Source organism: Denticeps clupeoides, chromosome 1, assembly GCF_900700375.1.
Source record: "Denticeps clupeoides chromosome 1, fDenClu1.1, whole genome shotgun sequence".
Lineage (NCBI taxonomy): Eukaryota > Metazoa > Chordata > Actinopteri > Clupeiformes > Denticipitidae > Denticeps > Denticeps clupeoides.
In genome coordinates this window covers 22,108,576-22,124,665 of record NC_041707.1, presented here as the reverse complement: position 1 = coordinate 22,124,665, position 16,090 = coordinate 22,108,576, and the positions used below count along the sequence as shown (strand labels likewise).

At 42.1% G+C, this 16,090-nt stretch overlaps 3 protein-coding genes across 3 annotated transcripts; 2 read left to right on the top strand and 1 right to left on the bottom strand.

The window, feature by feature from the left end:
• The first annotated feature begins 744 nt into the window (after positions 1 to 744).
• On the top strand, positions 745 to 4,519 carry LOC114794697 (transmembrane protein 179B-like). The gene is made up of 5 exons (XM_028987422.1): positions 745 to 875; positions 1,422 to 1,618; positions 1,728 to 1,865; positions 2,246 to 2,324; positions 3,031 to 4,519. Exons 1-5 carry the CDS (start codon positions 780 to 782, stop codon positions 3,190 to 3,192), a joined length of 672 nt encoding a protein of 223 aa, XP_028843255.1. The 5' UTR covers positions 745 to 779; the 3' UTR covers positions 3,193 to 4,519.
• Positions 4,520 to 4,959: 440 nt separating this feature from the next.
• On the bottom strand, positions 4,960 to 10,184 carry adad2 (adenosine deaminase domain containing 2). The gene is made up of 9 exons (XM_028992467.1): positions 10,117 to 10,184; positions 8,952 to 9,297; positions 8,113 to 8,241; positions 6,974 to 7,124; positions 6,524 to 6,691; positions 6,220 to 6,425; positions 5,794 to 6,028; positions 5,402 to 5,531; positions 4,960 to 5,261 (listed from the first exon to the last, which is right to left on the bottom strand). The coding sequence occupies exons 2-9, from the start codon at positions 9,295 to 9,297 to the stop codon at positions 5,151 to 5,153; spliced, it is 1,476 nt and encodes a 491-aa protein (XP_028848300.1). The 5' UTR covers positions 10,117 to 10,184; the 3' UTR covers positions 4,960 to 5,150.
• Positions 10,185 to 10,523: 339 nt separating this feature from the next.
• Positions 10,524 to 15,843, top strand: krcp (kelch repeat-containing protein). The gene is made up of 13 exons (XM_028992712.1): positions 10,524 to 10,710; positions 11,138 to 11,299; positions 11,369 to 11,450; positions 11,532 to 11,591; positions 11,979 to 12,243; positions 12,350 to 12,481; positions 12,746 to 12,933; positions 13,129 to 13,325; positions 13,414 to 13,505; positions 14,619 to 14,673; positions 14,817 to 14,914; positions 14,985 to 15,079; positions 15,401 to 15,843. The coding sequence occupies exons 1-13, from the start codon at positions 10,649 to 10,651 to the stop codon at positions 15,530 to 15,532; spliced, it is 1,620 nt and encodes a 539-aa protein (XP_028848545.1). The 5' UTR covers positions 10,524 to 10,648; the 3' UTR covers positions 15,533 to 15,843.
• Positions 15,844 to 16,090: the final 247 nt, after the last annotated feature.

The window sequence follows — 16,090 nt, the reverse complement described above, 5'->3', positions numbered from 1 at the left end:
GTAAAATATCGAAGTAAATACAGTAGAGGCCAAAGGTTTGGACACACCTTCTCATTCAATGTGTTTTCTTTATTTTCATGACCATTTACATTGGTAGATTCTCACTGAAGGTATCAACACTATGAATGAACACATGTGGAGTTATGTGAAAGGTGAAATAACTGAAAACATGTTTTATATTCTAGTTTCTTCAAAATAGCCACCCTTCGCTCTGATTACTGCTTTGCACACTCTTGGCATTCTCTAGATGAGCTTCAAGAGGTCGTGACCTGAAATGCTTCTCCAACAGTCTTGAAGTTCCCAGAGGTGTTTAGCACTTGTTGGCGTCTTTGCCTTCACCCAGCTCACCCCAAACCATCTCGATTGGGTTCAGGTCCAGTGACTGTGGAGGCCAGGTCTCCACTTTTTGATAAGTACATGTGTTCTGAAGTGTTCATTCATAGTTTTGTTGCCTTCAGTGAGAATCTACCAATGTAAATGGTCATGAAAATAAAGAAAACACATTGAATGAGAAGGTGTGTACTGTACGTCCAGGCCCTCCTGACCTAACACCTTACAAGAGTTCTTTAACCAAAATAACTTTTACTTCGTGGTACTTTCACTTTTGATCCATTTGCACTTTAATTCCCGCGGAAGCTACTCCTATGTATTAAGCCACCGTAACAATAACCTCTGGACGAATCTCCCTAACGAAAGCAGGATCGACGCGACTGCCGCGTATCAGACGCCTGACGGGCGCGGGCGCGCGCGCGCGCACACGTGACCCGCGACCCGCCGCGATGGCGCTTCCGTGGTCGCTGCTGCTGGAGCTCGCGCTGTACGCCAGCTGCTTCGTCTGCGGCATCATCACCGCGGCGTCGGTGACCATCACTCAGGTACAGCGACCCGTTTCACCGGCCCGGCCTGCGGTTCGCCTGTTGATGTTGTCGGTGGATCGCTGCCGCCTTTCGTCGCCTTGTCTGAACTTTCTGTCCTGCGCGTGACTGCTCTAGATCAAAATGGAAACTTGCTGAACTTACCAAACGCGGGGACAACGAAAGTTTTTATTTTTTACGGCTAATTTACTCGTATTCCATTAAATGGGATGTAAGAATGCGCGGTCGTCACGTTCCAGTGAAATAAACCAGATTAAAACGCCCGTGATTTTTTTTTTTTTTGTCTTACTGTTTTCTGTGCTCTGAATCATGCTGTATGCGACACGAGTCCCTAACACCCCGGGAACAGCATTTCATATCGATGAATTAAGTAGCCGATAGGGAAATGAAATGTGGAAGTGAAGCGTCTTCCTCAGTCACGTGACCCGACGTGCCTGCGGAATTGGAGTCAGATGAGAGGAAACGTGGTGGTGCAACTATCTGCCACCCTTCATCAAATATGTTGCATTCTCCGCCCTCACTCTCTCTCTCTCTCTCTTGCTGCAGGGTGCCTTGAATGGGAAGTGTGTGCTTTATGGAAGCGTGGAATACAATGGATCAGCCCAGATCATCAACGTGGGCTCCTACAGCCCCCTTTCCCTCTGTTACTTTGTGTCTGCCATTTCCGTGTGTGTGGCAATCTTCTGTTTTTCCCTCAGCCTCTACTGGATCTACACGATATGTATGGAGGGCGAAGTGCAGAGGTGAGATGTTACTGCAGTACGTCTGCAAATACGAGTGCATTCAAGGCCAGTTCGTTGGTGATGCAGCAGTGTGTGTGGTGTGACCCTTTTACCCCGATTGTGCTGTCAGAGAACGATTGTGGATGAACGTGACCCTCTGCGTTTGTGGAGTCTTCCTGTTCTTCCTGCTCATAACGGGTTGCATCCTGAAAATTGGCCTGGACAAGCTGTGTGAGTCCTTACAGCAGAAAGTGACCAACCTAACCAGGTGATGACCGTTGTTTTTCTGAACTGAGGAATTCCTCCCCATAACGCTTAAATGAGAGGAGTAGAATGTTTAGGGTATATTTCATATACCAAAAAAATCAATATAATACATGTTGAATATTTAATGTTGTTGGTTTTGTTCATGTGCATTCTGTTTCCCGTTAGAAACAAGCTATGTATGTCATTGTTTTTTTCAACTCTGCAGGAACATGTGGTACAGGGTCACCATACAGTTGTACAATGGTCACTATAACTGACCTTTGACATGCAAAAATAAAAGCAGGTTTTGTCTAATCACTTGTATTTTTTAGTACTTGACCAGTACTTGTGATTTTAGCATAAATATTTGATTGGTGAATAAAAGTATTTGCATATTTTTAGGTGCAGCGATGCTGAGACTAAGAAATGGGCCAGTTCCTATGATGGCTCTGAATTCTACACCCGTCTGCAAAGTGCTCAGGTCTGTGGAGTTTCATCAGGACTTCTCTCACTTTCTTCTGCTGTGTTTTGCTTTAATTGCCTCAATTCTTCATTTTTTGCTTTGTGCAAATCTGTCATCGCCTCTGTTTTTCTTTCTCCTCTTTCCTTCCTCCCCCTCCCAATCCTCTCATCCCATTTTTTTCTTTACATTCATCAATTAATGTTTATTTCGCAGATTACATGTATTTACAGCAGAAGCTGTCTCCATTCTTATGTTACCTAATTCTTTTTAAAGGCATTACCAGGCATTGCCTGATAAAAGTTCACATTTTAAAAAACATATATGATAAAAGTTACACTACTAACATGTAGAATTAAATTAAGTCCTAACTATGCATTTCTGCCTCATTGGTTTTACTCGTAAGAATGAATAATAGTCAGACTTACTGCTGAAACAATCCAGGACTGGATATGAATGTGACTTGGTGTAAGTGACAGAAACGGCAGGTTTAGTCAGAAGTGGAACCTCCTTTACTGGAAGCAGGCTTGTCCTATTGCTCGCCAGTAAAACTCAGAGCAGGATTCACTTTTTCAAGCTTTTGAGAGAACCATTTAAACCATTAATTGGTGGGAAAAGTATGGATACAAATATGAAAGGGTCAGAAGATCAGTCTAATAGTAGCAGTACGTTATGTGTTTTAAGAAGAAGCCATATAGTGATGAACGTCTTATGCATGTTTTTTCAGACATCAGTGTGGGTGAATTTCTTCTGTTGGATCATCATCGGAATCCTGCTGATATTCCAGCGGAGACAGGGGAACTCAGAATTCCGGAGTGGGGGAGAGGATGTTGGGGCAAGTCCCTCTGAGACAGAACCCTTCTTTCATCGTCCTGGTCAAACCAAGTGACCACTTCCACTAAACGTTAGCCCCGTCCATCCACGTTCTCTCAAGCACTGCTCCATCCCTCTATAAAGCACAATATTTTCCTAGAAATTTTCATTCAGATTCATATATCATTACATTGCGTGAAGGGGTTAATGCCAGACAGGCTGTGACAAACATCTCTCCATATCACCCCTGCTGGCAATGCCAAGCCAAGGCCTGTTGTCATGGTTACCAATCTGGGCTTGGCAGAGGGAAAAGCTGGCACCATCACTGTACCTTAATGCCAAGCCCATCTCCTGACTGACCTGAGCTGATTTTAATCAAGCCGCATTTGAGAAGGTAGACTGAGAGTGTTTACAGCATAGGTGAAGCACACACAACTTTCAGTGGTAAATATCAGAGTAAATAATAAGAGGATATATATACTCTCTTTGTATTTAAGCATTTCCTTTCAGCCAAAATGGTCACCGACTGATTCCACACTATATATCCATAATTCAATTATGAAAGGGCCAGTCAGCTTGAATACAGTTAATATTCGGAATGCCATCTGTTGCTGAAATTGAGTTACAGTCATGTTTATAGCTCTTAAAGACATGGAGAGATTGTGGAAATTGTGGCTTTAAGGTCAGTGTATGTTCCTTTTTGTTGTTTTCTAAGAACATTGTTTATCTATTTGTGTGTAATGCTGTTTTAATGAGGGCATTAAAGCTAAAACAGTGCCACCTCTGAAACTGCCAAGTGACAAATGAGAGTTTACGCTTAAATCAAACGTGCCTATCTTACTCACTTTCACACAGTTGCTATTTTGCTAAATGCTAGATGTGTTTGAATAAAGATTTTTACATTGTGACGCCGGTATAATTATGACAGACCAGTTCATTGGAACATCTAGTTAGATGCGTACTAAGTATCGGTGCAGTCTTCCGTCTGGTCATTATAACTGCACTCTAGTAGCTTTTACAAAAAATATATATATTTTATATTTAAAGCTGTACATAAAATGTTCACCTAATTATTGATCATACCATGGTCCTACGAAGCAGTACTCCTCCTTTAGCTGGAAAATCATTTATTTATTAAAACAAAAAAACAAGATATTGTATAGATTTGATGTTGGAATAGTCATCCAATTTTGTTAAAATACCCAGAAAAGAGAAAAAAACTAAATGTTTCATATGTAAGACTACTGATGGTTTCTGCCAAAAGTGCCGTAAACTCAAGACACCCTTTTCTGCCTTATTTGTGTGTGTGTGTGTGTGTGTGTGTGTGTACTCTTGCCTGTTGTTGGTATTATACTACCTGCATTGTTTAGGGGATTAAAAATATCTTTCCATCCCTCTCCAAAGATGACATTGCATCATGTTTTCTCTTTAATGTTCACTCTCATTGTTACGGTTAGACAAACTAATGAACACCAAGATGCTTTTTATACATTTTTACATGTTCCATTTCAGAACAGCAATAAAATGTTTCTTTGTTGTTTTCCTTCCCTTCCTTGGCTCATGGGGTTGCTGTCATACACAAGTCAAAAAGCAGTCCAATCAAATACTTCAGCAATGTAACAATGTTTTATTTGTAATAATATGAACTCCAAAATTTACATTAATATTTTTTCTCTGAAATTCTTCTCATTTTAAACTTCTCTGAACAATTAGTTTTAAATGATAATGTGAACATAAACTTGCAACACTGAGAGTTAAAAAAAAAAATTAACATGAATTAACATTATGCATACTGTTCTATTTTAGTTCAGAGGTTTCCAGTCCTGTTTCTATAGGCCTCCTTGACACAATGTTCTCACAATGTGCTTTCAACCTGTCCCACATATTATTAGACAGTTGTCATCTGATCCAACTTAAGCAATGACTGGAGATAAAACTTTTTTTAAGGGGGGCCCTAAGAAACAAGACTGGGAACCCCTGCAATAGCTGATTAACAAAGCTGCCAGTTACAGTATCTGTTCTTCGTAGACCGATTCACAGTTTGAAGCAGTCAACCAGGTGTTTGGGGCTCCAAGGTCCAGCATTGTTAGCAAGGAACTGTTGGTTGACCAGGGTTTTGGTCTTCTGATACAGCGCAGCAGCTGTCTGAAGTTAAATTTTAAAGAATTTGAGCCCTACATCAAGGTTGTTGCATAAAAAAAGCATATTGTAAAAGAAATGCATATAAAGAAAAAAAAATATATATATACATATACATACACACACACACACACACACACACACACCTTGGCACTACGGTAAGTGGGGAAATTTAGTAGATGTTGGTCTGCCAGGGTTGCCACCTTCTGGAAGGCACCGTAGAATGATCTTTTGCAGAGTCGACTGTAGAACCTTGGCCCACTCACAAATGGAGACCTGGGAGGAGAGAGATTGCAGGAGACCAAAAAAAACTTTGAAAGTGAACATTTTTATCATTGTGATACAGAGCAGCACATGGTGCACACAACACAATGTGCATCTAGCCCACTGGCACCTTGATGGTTCGGTATTTGAACTCGCAACCCTTCAGTTACAAGGTCACTTCCTTACCCACTAGGCCACCACTGCCATAAGTCACATTAAATGGTGGAAAGGAATTTATGTGAAAGACTAGCAATGTGTTCTTTGTTGAACCCACCTCTCAATGGTGCAGCCAGTAGTGCTATCTACAACCTCAATGCAAGAGTCGCCCAAGCACCAGTTGACGCTGAGGTCCTGACATGCCTCTGTGGGCAACAGCGGACCTACGCGGCCCCCACTCAGAAAGGTCACGGTGCTTTCACGGTATGGAGGGTTCAAGGCCTTCTGCCAACTCACTCCCAGTCGCTTGTTGATGATATCCGAGACTTTCTCAGAGGAGTGGCAGGGATCACCTGAGAAAGGACCAAAGTTGAGCAGTAAGACATAATATTGCTGCAAAGAGTAAGAAATTGGTATTTCAAAAATTTGTATTATCCTAATCACATTGCGAATAAATCACAGGCATGAACTCCTTCACTGAGTTACAAGCAAACTGTGACGCAGTACCTGCATTTAGCAATAGAAGCGCAGCCTGTAGGCTTACCCAGTACAAAGCTGGTAATGTAGAGCGGCTGAATGAAGTGGCTCAGTACTGCCCCCTGCACTCCAGTGACAGTCCAGCGGGTAAGTTTATCACTCTCTGACATGCAGCATATGCGTGCTCCCCAAATGCTGGGGGAGAGGAGCGCTGCCGGGATCAGTGAGCCTTTACTGTGGCACTGAAGCTTCAGCTGGCTGCTCTGGGACGTCCTGTTGATTATAGGCGATCAAATATTGGCTGTAAAGTACTATATGGGTAGCTAAAGGGATAGCAGGGCATCTGAAGCAAAAAAAAAAAACAGACTGACAGCAGCATGGACTGGGCAGCTCCCTCCGGTGTATAGTTGGTGTACAGATGCAGGTACATTTTAGGTTTGAGCTGAAGATGCTGTTGGTCTGTAGGCTTCTCAAATATAGACCGCTGCTTCAGCTGTAGGTCGGAACTGAAGGTCAGCAGCAGCTGCTTGTACAGGTACCTAGGCAAATAACGAATGAGACATTTACATGTAAAAGCTGGCTGACACTTTCATTTGAAGTCCCATTTTAACGGCACGTACAGGAATGTAGTGGCTCAGCTGCACAGCAAACAGATGGATCACTCTGCTGATGCCAAAAATGCATCATTACTCAAAGTTTGTTGTTGTCTAATGTGCAACATGCATAATTCAATCAAAAGAGAATGCCCCAGCTGAAATGATTATGCACAGAGTCGAGGGAGGGGCGGGAGGGATGAAGAGTTAAAGAGAGTTAATGCGCACCGCTTGAGAGCGCGCCGAGCGACGACTGTGGCGTGGCAGTCATGGACCACTGAGCCATTAAAACGCAGCCAACCGCTGCAGCAGTTCTGGCCGGTTCCCATCGCCACCACCTCATACAGTTCACACGGCTGGCCTCCAGTGTCAGTCACCCCTGCAACATACACTCACACACACAGCAAAAACATGCCCAATATGCACATCAGTTAAATGAGAATTCATTTCAATGTGTGCATCTACAAACATCCTCTTGCAATGATTGTGTGTGTTTTAGTATAATTAGTCAGAGCTTTCTGGTGCTGTTGTTGGATGAAAAAAGTCTCTCACACACACGCAAAAAAAGGAAAGCCAACCTTACCCCTTATCCTGCTATGTATTATGGATTCTCCAATGCCTTTAATAACATCCAGCCTATGCTACTTAAGGACAAACTGACAGAGATGAGAGTAGACCTGCACCTAGTGGACTGGAGGTGCGACTGGGGAATTGCAGGTCAGACACTGTCATCAGCAGTACTCTCTCCAGTCCTGTGGAGTGGAGGTCTGTGTGTCAGACCATTCAACCATTCGCAGCACTGCCATGTGCAGAAATTCGGTGTGTATAGGGACAGGAGGACAAACGCAGGACGCTAATCCGGGACTTTGTGTCATGGAGTGACTAAAACAAATTGCGCTTAAACACTCAGAAAACAATCGAGATGGTGGTGGAGGTCACACCCTGAGCATGTAATAATAAAAGGGGAATGCATAGAGATTGTCGAGACCTACAGTGCAACTGGATGTTCCTCCCCAATGCCATGAGACTCTTCAATTCCACAAAAGGACGGGGAGGGGCGGTGCGATAATGTTACAATTCACACCCACACAGTTTGCTTTTTGCACACAGCACCTTGCACTACCACATGCATACCGTACTAGTGCAGCACTAGCAACACCTCTCAAGTTCCCATTATTTACAAGCCTCCATGTTTACATGTCTATATGGTGTGTACTATGTAATCTTGTCTATTTGTAATCTTAAACTGCAGGACACTGAATTTCCTCTGGGATGAATAAAGTGTCTATCTATCTGACTATCTATCTGTATTAGGATAAGCATATTTCTGCTTCTCAGAAGGCCCACTCCTGGACTGAAACACACACCTCTTTCCAGTATGAAAACAGCGAGGCAGTTCTTCGTGCCCAGGAACTCCGGGCAGTCTTTTGTCAGTCGGTCAAAGTGTTCCGTGCTCAGGGCTGCAATGCGCTGACTGTGCCAGTTCAAAACTACATCTGAAAAACACATGAAAAGTCACTCAAAGTCATACACATCACTAGACCCTGTAAAAACTAATCTTTTAAAAAGCTATTTCACTCAACAGTGCTTTCAGTGGTTCAACACAAGTAAATCACAACAGGTAAAGTAGATGATGAGAGACTGAGGAAGAGAGGAACATTGATGAATGTTTGAATATTGATCCAGATTACCGATCCGATATTAGTGATTACAGAGACAGATTACTGATTTATATACTACAATTAAATATATCAATTGAACAAATATATATACTTATACGTATTTGTTTTGCTGACGTGTTATTGGGCTTCTGGAGGTGCTTTATTAAATTAGTCATCTTACACTTAGTAATGCAGCAGCCCCCCCTAAAACATTGGCCCTGCAGACCTTACAAGTTGCTGTGGAACATGTTGGTGTATCAAATGAGGAAAACAAAGATGTTCCTACATTTAAAAAAAAAAAATAGGTCGTCACAGTGTTATTGATACCCAATCCAGATATTTGAAGCATTATTTGAACGACAGCCATTACTTGTATTAGATTGCTAAACTGTACAACTCTAAATTGACAAATCTATAATGATCAAATATCTGTCAGTATAGATTAATAATTGTTACTTTAAGCCTGTATTACACCATTTATACATGTAAATAACACATCCCATGTCCCCTCTTGGTTTCAAAGATGCCATCCTGAGAGCTGTCACCTCTGTCAGACGGACAGCCCAGGCTCTCCAGAGAGTAGGTCTCAAAGCAGCAATCATCTGACTCTTCCTCCAAATCCTGCAATGCTGGGAATTCTGGGCACTCGAGGGTCTCCTCCTCCACCCGTGTCTGCTCAGGCGCCACGTCCAGCAGGTCAGAGGTTCCTGAACTGTCACGATCGGCAGTCTTAAAATGGTCCCTCGGGTCACAGGCAGGGGGTGTTGGTGCACCAGCAGGGCCTGCACAACTGGGTTCATGATCTGAGGAGACGCGGATTGCAAAGGAAGCTGCCATTCGTGGCAGCCGCTTCCTGCTCTTCTCTTTGGCACTGACTTCATGGGTCGCCATCTGGGAAGGGAAGGGTGACATTTTGGGCACTTTTATTTGGACAATTTGCAGTATAGAGCCTGCTGTTACAATAAATAGTGGGAATATTAACGTGAAGTGAAAATTATTGTCATTGTGATACACAGCACAGCACCCGATGCACACAACAAAATGTGTCCTCTGCGTTTTACCCCATCACCCTTGGTGAGCAGTGGGCAGCCATGACAGGCGCCCAGGGAGCAGTGTGTGGGGACTGTGATTTGCAGTGGCACCCTAGTGGATCGGAATTCGAACCAGCAACCTTCTGATTACGGGGCCGCTTCATTAACCACTGGCCCACCACTGGCCCAAAGCTAGTGTGGTAGTAGCCTAGTGGGTAACACACTCGCCTATGAACCAGAAGACCCGGGTTCGAATCCCACTTACTACCATTGTGTCCCTGAGCAAGACACTTAACCCTAAATTGCTCCAGGGAGACTGTCCCTGTAACTACTGATTGAAGGTCGCTCTGGATAAGGGCGTCTGATAAATGCTGTAAATGTAATGTAAAAAGCTAATGAACGTAAAGCATATGTACTTTTCTTTTTTTTTTTTATCAACATAACTCCTGACAGCCACATGGCTGACCAACTTGATGAATCAGCTCGAATTTTTAGAGTTGCTGCCTAATTATATCTTAGAAAGCCTGCAGTCCAGAGTTTGGGAGAATTATCTTATACCTCAAACCCCCACGGTTAACGAATTTGAAGAAAGGAACCACCGCGAGCGTTCTACGTTCCATAAAGAACAGAGCTAGCATTTAATAAAGGAATTAATAAATCTTAAGAATCTGCAACTTACTTTTAGCTTAGAAGTGCGCAATTTTACGAGTTGCAACGTACTCCCACTGCCAGCGTTTCATTAGCGACATCAATTGGCTAAATGGGGAATTGCGGTTGCCAAATCAAACATACGCTTTTAAATGTAACTGTAAGTCCGTTCTTTAAAAATCAATTTATTAACGTTTATTTACAACACAGCAATTAAGTGTTACAAATACATGAATACATCAAGTAGAAACATTCGAGCTACAGAAGCACATTACTTCGAAATACTTACTTAGCAACTGGCAACCCGCTTGACGTCGCGTTCCCGCCCATTAATCTTTCATTGGCTCGTCAGCCGACTTACCATCAACGCGCCTTTTGATTCGTCACCGCCTACGTAGCGTTTAAGCCGTGGCGCGCTCTTCGTGTTTTTATGGTGGCGCTTGCCGGATTGTACGATTTGTTCTTTCATCATTTTTTTCCTTTCCTTTCATGAAAAAAGATTTTAAACGTGCACATTGTTTGGACGCTTGGATATATTTGAATATACGTTCAAGCTGAGCGGAATGGACGGCTTCAGTATTTACGCGCTCTTTGGACTGGATGAAGCTCCGCGGGAAGTGCTTGGGTGCGTATCGTCTCGGTCCCACATTTCAGCGATTACAACATTACTGCGGCTCGTCAACTTGCTTATTCGACAGGATAGAATTCAGGCTAATTTAACACGAATGTTTGCCCCAGGCCTGTGTTGTAGAACGTTTCGGGTGGAATAGGACGCATTAATTCCAAAAAGATATTCAAGATATCAAGACGGTGATATCTGGACCCAAAAAGCACACTTTAACCACGTCGTCGATCGATAAATTCTAAATGTGTGTGTTGAGCATGGAACACGTGGACCGGAGAACCTCGGAAGATTCTTGCCATTTCCCCACGCAAAATGTCTCTCTGTCCGTCTCCTTGTAAGGAACGAGGACCAGAAGGGACCGGGTCGTTGTGAACGTTGTGCGACAGCTGAGGGGAATGTGGACTCAGCCCCCTCTCTTTGTTGTCAGGGTTGGGAAGAGCGGCCGCGGCTCCGTCGCGGTTCCCGCCTCCGTGCAGCAGGTGGTGCTGTTCACCAGGGGCAGGTGGGGCAGCTGCACCTGCGTCACGGCGGAGTTGCGGGACGCCGAGAAGAACCCGCTGCTTTCTGCCAAGCTGACTCCTCTCAACAAGTAAGGTGTGGCGCTTGGGTCATAATTCTGCCCATGTAGACCTAATCAAACATGCATTACATTTCCAAGGTCCCTGTGTTGGGAATATTGGGAAGATGGTGTGTGGTCCAGTGGTGCGACTGTTACCGTGAAAGTTGGTCAGGGTGGCATGGTCTGTATCGCTTGTATATTATTACAGTTATGGTTTTATAGAATGTGAGTTATTTAATCATGATTATGTTTCATTGAACAGAGTAAAGATGGAGTCTCTGATGCAGAATTAACAGTCTCCAGGAAGGAGGTCACTCCGCAAGTAAGCTGGGCAACGATAATTTTTGCTGTGAACTTATTTACAGAATGTCATCTTCCTGTTTTTTTTTTTTGTTTTGTTTTGTTTTGTTTTGTTTTTTATCTGTGAGCAGACACAGGGCAAAATGCACCTTCTCACAATCATGATGATGTGTAATTTCAGATGTTTCAGAACATCAGAAACTTTCTTACTATACACTTAATGGTTGGATGTTTGTCACTAGAACAACCTAAACGGCAAAAATGGGTCTCAGAATTTTTTTTTTGCACGTCTGTATCAAATAATTTCTGTGCGATTGGATAAAAGCATGTAATGCAACATTTCCCTGCTTTGTTATTGCATCAGTGACATTTTTTGAACTCTTTAAACAATTTCTTGCGTATCTTTCAGGGCAGTGTGGGACCCCGAGTCGCCCGTGAGGCTCATGGCAAAAGAAAGAGGAAACAAGAGGTGCAGGAAGATGATGGACCAGGGCAGGAGAATCTGTGTCCTAATGGTGCTGCCTCTGAGAACACGCCTCATAGACGGGGCAGCAAGACGCTCCGTGGTAGCCTCTTTCCCCAGGGAGATGAGAACAGTGGACCGGGGGCATCTGCCCGTACTCCCCAGACCCAGAAACCTAAAGGCAGACAGGGCAAAACTCCAACCCAAACTGGTATTTTTAACTTTCACATGAATTTCCTAAGACTTATGTTGTTTCCCCTATTCTTTCTCTAGTTGTGATAATATGAGCCATGTTTCTTTCAAACTGTCTTCCTCAGCTCCCCTGGACAGTCCCTCAGGTCGCTGGGGCCACACTCTCTGCCCTATTGACCCACAAACAGCCATTTTGATTGGAGGACAGGGATCAAGGATGCATTTTTGCAAGGACCCCATGTGGAAGCTGTGCACTGGTAAGTTCCCCTCTTTTGTTATTTTCTTTATAATTTTTTAAGCTGTCTCCATGCCACGAAATATATAAATTAAGAAGGGGGAAAACCTAGTGAGCTCATTAATATTTCAGTTTAGTACATCAGCATAATCCTGATCTATATGCTACTTGATGTAAATGGATACCAGAACACTCATAGTGTAGCTACCAAAATAATGTATTGTATATTTAAATGCAAATACAATTGAATGACTTTGAATGTTTAAGAACAGTTTATCATTGCCAGAGGATCTTTCATGGGTTCCTGCTGAAACGCTGGCTGAAGGCCCCACACCCGAAGCTCGGATTGGGCACACAGCCACATATGACCCAGAGTCAAGGCGCATCTTTGTTTTCGGTGGTTCTAAAAACAAGAAGTGGTTCAATGACATGCACATTTTGGACACCCAGAGCTGGCGTTGGAGCATGGTGGAGGTCAGTGTAATCACCATCCTACCAAACAAATGCTTATATATTTGGTTTTGTCCTCATGATTTCTGTGTGAAATATTTAGTTTCATAAATGTAGAGCATTGTTGCTTTTAATTTGCTTGATCGCTCCATCAATTCAGCTCCTAAATAAAACCCAATGAGGCTGACATTGGATTCTATGTGACAATTCTTTGAATAGGCGCAGGGTAAAGTCCCCCCACTGGCATATCACAGCTGCAGTCTCTTTCGGGGGGAACTGTTTGTCTTTGGTGGGGTGTTTCCTTGCCCAAACCCCGAGCCGGATGGTTGCAGCGACTCAATCTATATCTTCAGTCCTGAGATGGCCATCTGGTACCAGCCGATTGTTACTGGAGAACGTCCTGCCCCACGCTCAGGGTAAGCTGTCGGGGTGTGGTGGTTGGTGTCTGATCAGTGTGCTTTTACCGATTTTAAAATTATGACACATTTCTCCTTTTCTCTCCAGACATTCTGCTTGTGTGATTCAGGGGAAGATTTTTATCTTTGGAGGCTGGGACACACCTGTGTGCTTTAATGATATGAACATGCTGGATCTTGGTAAGGGTCCATTCCTTAACTCATGTTATGTCATTATGGCTGTCATTCAGTTTCACTGCAGATGTGGCATTGTTGTAAATTGTAGTACATGTTTTGATCTGGCAGATTTGTAAGATAAGGTTGACTCACAGACTCACTGTTTACTAGAGACGTGAACCTTCTGTGGTCTCATGATTCAATTTGATTACGATCATCGATGCATCATCCAGAATCAAAAATGTTCTACATTGTGTGTGTGGTTTTTTTTCTCTCTCTTCAAGAGTTCAGGACTCGTTCATCTGTGTAGACTCTATGATTTGCTACAATGATCAGAAAAACTGTCGGTGTTCAGTCCACACTCACTTTTTAACAGTCGTGTATATACTGGTAGTTCTCCTTTGGAAAAAATCTTAAACCACTTTCAGACTGAATGCAGCACACGCTAACGTGGCAAGCCACAGTCACTACCAGCACTACTTTTTAACCAGAATTTTTATGCCGCTGAGAGAAAATCACCAAGTTCTCTACTACATCGGTGCAGAACGGTCCACGTCTGCATTGCGATGCATTGATTATTCTAAAATACTAATTGATTTTCGAAAATTAATTAGCACTTGATGTTTAAATTCCAGTTTTGCATCTGGCAATTCATGGAAATTGCCAGCAAATTACAACCATTTTTAACAGGCATTGAAGCAGGCAGCCCCTTCCCTGGATACTTACATGAGAGAAACATGGCAGTGGGCGAATGATAGTTCTGCAGCACCAAGCTTGTGAAAAAAAAAAAAAGTTAAGAGTAAGACCACTGTCTGGAAGTATTTCTGATACCAGATGAATGTTGGCAAAAAGTTCTTCAAATTTGTCGCTATTAAAGCACAACAAATTTAGAAAGCATTTGAAACATCACTCAAAACGTGGAGTTTCGAGAGGGGAGTAAAGTTCTTCAAACGTAAAATGAATATTTAAATTGCCACCATTAAGCAATACTGTTGTAGTAAGAATGGCTGGGTCTGTGCTTCTCTCTCCACGCCTAACAATTATGTAATTGTGCAGACATTAAAATACATTTATTTTTATTTGTTTGTAAATGTTTTATTTAGTTTTATTTTCAGCTTTTTGTTTTTTCTGTTTTAGGGCTGATGGAGTTTTCTACTGTTAAGACTTATGGGACGCCTCCCTCCCCAAGAAGGTAGACATGAAAACTGTACTTTTCATTAGTAATTTGCTTGTTTGTGCAAATCATTGAATTGAATTTTTATTTATTGTATTTCTTTTGTATGGAGGGTATGACTATCAAGAAATGCATTAATTTAAAATGGTGTTGTCCCACAGCTGGCATGGATGTGCCCTTCTCTCAGACTCCCGATTTCTTGTTCATGGAGGATACAATGGAAACAATGCTCTAAATGACACATTCATTTTTAACACTGGTGAGTCTTTGTTTAATGGTTCTAATACAACTGAAACTTATTATTGACTTGTCTTGTCCTTGCTTTGTAGACACAAGCAGCTGGACCACTGTGGTCCATTCCAGGCTAAGTTCAGTCCCTCGTGCCGGACATTCAATTATCACCATGTCGACATCATCTCTGGAGGTAGATGTTTGTGGAATCCTCGGGTTTCTCATTAGATCCGGTTTTGGTATGGTCAAAAGTGTTAAAGAGAGCCATAAACCTCTGTTACTAATCAGATTTATTTGTGAAGGGTGAAGAAGTAATGGGGTTAGCGAGGATGCCTCTTGCACTTTACATTCCTGGAACTAGCATTAAGCTGATTTTCAGTGCATCAGTTGATAATCAGTTAAAATATAATTTTTTTCCCCACCTTTGCCCTGTCTGATATTAGGTTTCCAATATGTAATTAGTTTAGTTTGTTTCTCTCGCTCACCCTTTCTTCTTTTTTTGTCTCCCATTTAGGGTCCTGTGGCTGAGCAGGACCAGGATTCAGAATGCACCCCTCAGACTTTACTTATATTTGGTGGAGGCGACAATGAGGGCAGTTTCTTCTCTGATCTGATTACTATGCCATTGGAAGAATTAAGGGACTAAGACGTATATAGACAGGAGTAATGCTTTTGTATTTTATTTCTTATGAATACATTTTATATATATAATTTTTTTTACTTATCTGAGGAAAATAGTCATACTCTGGCAGATTTTATTTTAACCATTACTGTTAACTTTGTTTTTTTTTTTTTTTTTTTTTTAATACCTCTTTGCTCCGGTAAATCTTAAATTAAACTGAATCCCAATTAAAGAAAATGTTTTTTTCAACATCAATGTTACCTGGGTTCCATAAGCATATGATTGTAATTAATTAATCAAGATTTTCTCAGCCTCACAATAAATATTTGACATGACTGTGCATGTGCTTGAGAGTAAACAGCAAAATGAACTGACTCCAGTAGGGGAATAAAATGTTAAACATTTATACAGCTTTATTGTCAATTCTGCCACATGTACAGGACATTCAGAGAATTGAAATTACGTTACTCTCTGACCCATACAAGTAACATTAAATACAAAAACAGTAACATTGAATACAAAGTATAAATACAATTTAAAAAAAAAACACAATATACAATTTTAAAAACACCATATACAAAT

Bases quoted from the DNA above. Each gene is read 5' to 3' on its own strand.
- LOC114794697 (XM_028987422.1), top strand. From the start codon at position 780: ATGGCGCTTCCGTGGTCGCTGCTGCTGGAGCTCGCGCTGTACGCCAGC. The intron at 876-1,421 runs GTACAGCGACCC...CTCTTGCTGCAG, and splicing joins CGTCGGTGACCATCACTCAG to GGTGCCTTGAATGGGAAGTG. The intron at 2,325-3,030 runs GTCTGTGGAGTT...ATGTTTTTTCAG, and splicing joins CCCGTCTGCAAAGTGCTCAG to ACATCAGTGTGGGTGAATTT.
- krcp (XM_028992712.1), top strand. From the start codon at position 10,649: ATGGACGGCTTCAGTATTTACGCGCTCTTTGGACTGGATGAAGCTCCG. The intron at 12,482-12,745 runs GTAAGTTCCCCT...TATCATTGCCAG, and splicing joins CATGTGGAAGCTGTGCACTG to AGGATCTTTCATGGGTTCCT. The intron at 14,915-14,984 runs GTGAGTCTTTGT...CTTGCTTTGTAG, and splicing joins CACATTCATTTTTAACACTG to ACACAAGCAGCTGGACCACT.
- adad2 (XM_028992467.1), bottom strand. From the start codon at position 9,297: ATGGCGACCCATGAAGTCAGTGCCAAAGAGAAGAGCAGGAAGCGGCTG. The intron at 7,125-8,112 runs GTGTGTGTTTCA...TGTATGTTGCAG, and splicing joins TGTTTTCATACTGGAAAGAG to GGGTGACTGACACTGGAGGC. The intron at 5,532-5,793 runs GTGGGTTCAACA...CTCTCCTCCCAG, and splicing joins ACTGGCTGCACCATTGAGAG to GTCTCCATTTGTGAGTGGGC.